The sequence below is a fragment of the Thunnus albacares genome, chromosome 12 (genome assembly GCF_914725855.1).
Source record: "Thunnus albacares chromosome 12, fThuAlb1.1, whole genome shotgun sequence".
NCBI lineage: Eukaryota > Metazoa > Chordata > Actinopteri > Scombriformes > Scombridae > Thunnus > Thunnus albacares.
Window position 1 is genome coordinate 18,779,058 of NC_058117.1, and position 2,763 is coordinate 18,781,820.

Consider the following 2,763-nt stretch of genomic DNA (forward strand, 5'->3'; position numbering starts at 1 on the left):
ATGTCTGAAAAACTTGTTCCTATATGAGTTTATCATGTTTTTTCTCAAATATTTTTATATGTGAATTGAAGTTCCTTATAAAAAAAAGCACATGTGCAATTGCTTTTTCTAATGCGATGCAGGGGGGCTTAACTATAACTATAGATTTTTTAGTTGGTAATAGCAGTACCAGTAAGCAGTATTAGAAGTAGTGAAATCACTTTGAAGCTGCATGTTTGGCTTTTACAATTCCTGGAAAAACATAGTTGTTTCACTTCATTCATCTATTTACTCAGTTCAGCCAATCTCATTTTTCCGTAGGCTGATGCATGGGAACAAACACTGCTGACACTTTTTTCTAATCTAAATGCCACGTTGCTCAACATAACACTATGGCAGTGCCAACTGGGGGTGGGAATTTTTACATTTATCTATCATGTGTTCACTAACAGCAGTCAGCATTAGGGAAAAAAAATGTGTGGTCATAAAGGAGGTTTCTGTCAATTCAGATATCAAGTTACAAAATATTTAGGATCTGAACGTGTTACATTTAAGAACCTCAATTTCTTTCCATACATGTTAGGTTTATGTATCAGTCCACCAGTATTTGGGGTTTGAGTCTTAAGACAGGGTCCAGTAGAACTGGTTAATTATTTGAATATGAATAAGTCAAGTGTTTATGACCCTTTTATGACCATTTTCTTTAAGTTGGACCTTTTATTATCTGTAAATGTAACATTCAAATCTTTTCCCCATGACTGATGTGTGTCCAAACCATTCAATTCAATAAATGTGTTTACTGAAAGGCAATAATGTCTGAATATACAGTACCAGTCAAACATTTGGACACACTTTCTCATTCAAGGGAATAGGAAGGTGTGTCCAAACTTTTGACTGGTACTGTATGTTATAACTGTAACGGAATACGTCTTTATTTTTGTCTTTTGTTTTGAGAGGAGCAACAACTTATGTATAAATGTATGTATTAAAGTTATCTCCAAACCTGATTAACTGGGAACTTATATAAAGTGATACTGAACATTGTAATGCTACTGAGAGAAAGAAGTTTTCAGTTTAGACATTATTAAAAAATTACACTTTTTAGAAAACTTTCAGATTTCAGATTTCAGATTCAGGTCATTTGGGAGGACATAAATTATACATGAAAACTGTCAGGATTTCCCATGTTTGACGTCTCTGTACTGGGTACAGAAATTTCCACAATATGGGTCCTTTCCCACAGCTGTGACCTTTATCAGCGATGTGCCAGGCAGATTAAGTGGTATAAAAGCAGTGAGGAGGCAGAGGGAGGTACACAGTAACCTGCTCAGGTTCAGTTGGTAAGTGTCTTTCACACTGTTGACTATGAATATATACATAAAGTAAATGAAATACTACAGACAGACTTTGGATGGTAGTCTCAAGGTGTAACTTCATTCCGCTATTTATTACTCCTGCAGACTTCAGAAGAAAAAAAGAAGATGAAGGTCTTTGCTTTTGCTCTCCTGCTCCTGCTGGCCGCCACCTACGGTAAATACAAATCAAATGTGTGCATGAGCATCTGATTTTAATCTTAACGTATTTGAACTTCAATATTTGAATTTGAATTGATTCCACATCATTGGATTTGATCAAAGCAATATGATCTAAGTCCTGTTTGTCTCCACGTATGATAGGTGAGGCCCTGTTGTGTCAGAACTGTGTCCGTGAGGCTCCCGACAGTGTAGACTGTGTGGAGACGACGGTGACCTGTCCTCCAGAGTTGAATGCCTGCGCCAAAATTACCTACCCTGCCCCCGCTGGTGAGTACTGTGGTCCTACTGTCATCCTCACCAAGACCTGCCCCTTGTCAGTCATAACCAGTCAAATCAAAAGACAAAACATCTAACATTACAATCTAATTTCATTTCACACAGTTTTCACATATCATGGTTAGAAGAAACTTTTGACTTTGGACTTGCAGGGAGCATTTCTACACACGTTTTGGAACTTTGACCATGTTTAACATCTGACATCATAACAGGATAAAAATAACAGAAAATCACAAAAAGTGTGTCTCTATTTCAAACTTATGAACAGAAAAGTCAAATTAAAACTCATGATTCAGCTTTTCATGAGGATCATTGAAGAAAACCCAGTATGACCTCCTCTAAGAGACGTTTGGGCCAATAAAACACCCTGACATGTACATATATACCAAAAAAAGGAAATGCAAGAATAAATTGCCATTTACACTTTCATCAATTGTCCTTTCTCTCTCTGTAGAGAACACCTTCCACAAGTCCTGCTTCAAGATGGTTGAGTGCCTGAAGCTGGGAATCACTCAGGGTCTGCAGGTCAGCTGCTGCAACTGGGATGGCTGCAACCAATAAGAGTCCACCTGGACTTTAGATACTGCATGACTAAAGCACAATAAAAATTTGAAGCATGGATCTTTGTTCAGCTGTATTTTGTCCAAGCAAAATGAACTAGTCTATCTGATAAAGCAAGGAATCTCTGTCTGTCTGTCTGTCTGTCTGTCTGTCTGTCTGTCTGTCTGTCTGTCTGTCTGTCTGTCTGTCTGTCTGTCTGTATGTATGTATGTATGTATGTTTGTATGTTTGTCCTTTGCATATCTCGAGAACCATTCATCTGATCTACTTCACACTTGGCAGGTTTTTGGACCACATCACCAAATCTGCATCTGCCAATCAACACCAAACAATCTCTGGACAATATTGAAATAGTGTATTGTTGTATCAGATCAATGTGAATTATATGGTGCACTAAGAACTCTCAAAACAG

General features: G+C 37.6%; 1 protein-coding gene across 1 annotated transcript; it reads left to right on the forward strand.

Moving 5' to 3' along the window:
* The first annotated feature begins 1,238 nt into the window (after positions 1–1,238).
* LOC122994707 (CD59B glycoprotein-like) lies at positions 1,239–2,409 on the forward strand. Its single transcript, XM_044369527.1, has 4 exons — positions 1,239–1,319; positions 1,440–1,509; positions 1,656–1,781; positions 2,245–2,409. Exons 2-4 carry the CDS (start codon positions 1,461–1,463, stop codon positions 2,349–2,351), a joined length of 282 nt encoding a protein of 93 aa, XP_044225462.1. The 5' UTR covers positions 1,239–1,319; positions 1,440–1,460; the 3' UTR covers positions 2,352–2,409.
* The last annotated feature ends 354 nt before the right edge of the window (positions 2,410–2,763 follow it).

Bases quoted from the DNA above. Each gene is read 5' to 3' on its own strand.
- LOC122994707 (XM_044369527.1), top strand. From the start codon at position 1,461: ATGAAGGTCTTTGCTTTTGCTCTCCTGCTCCTGCTGGCCGCCACCTAC. The intron at 1,510-1,655 runs GTAAATACAAAT...CACGTATGATAG, and splicing joins CCTGCTGGCCGCCACCTACG to GTGAGGCCCTGTTGTGTCAG. The intron at 1,782-2,244 runs GTGAGTACTGTG...CTCTCTCTGTAG, and splicing joins TACCTACCCTGCCCCCGCTG to AGAACACCTTCCACAAGTCC.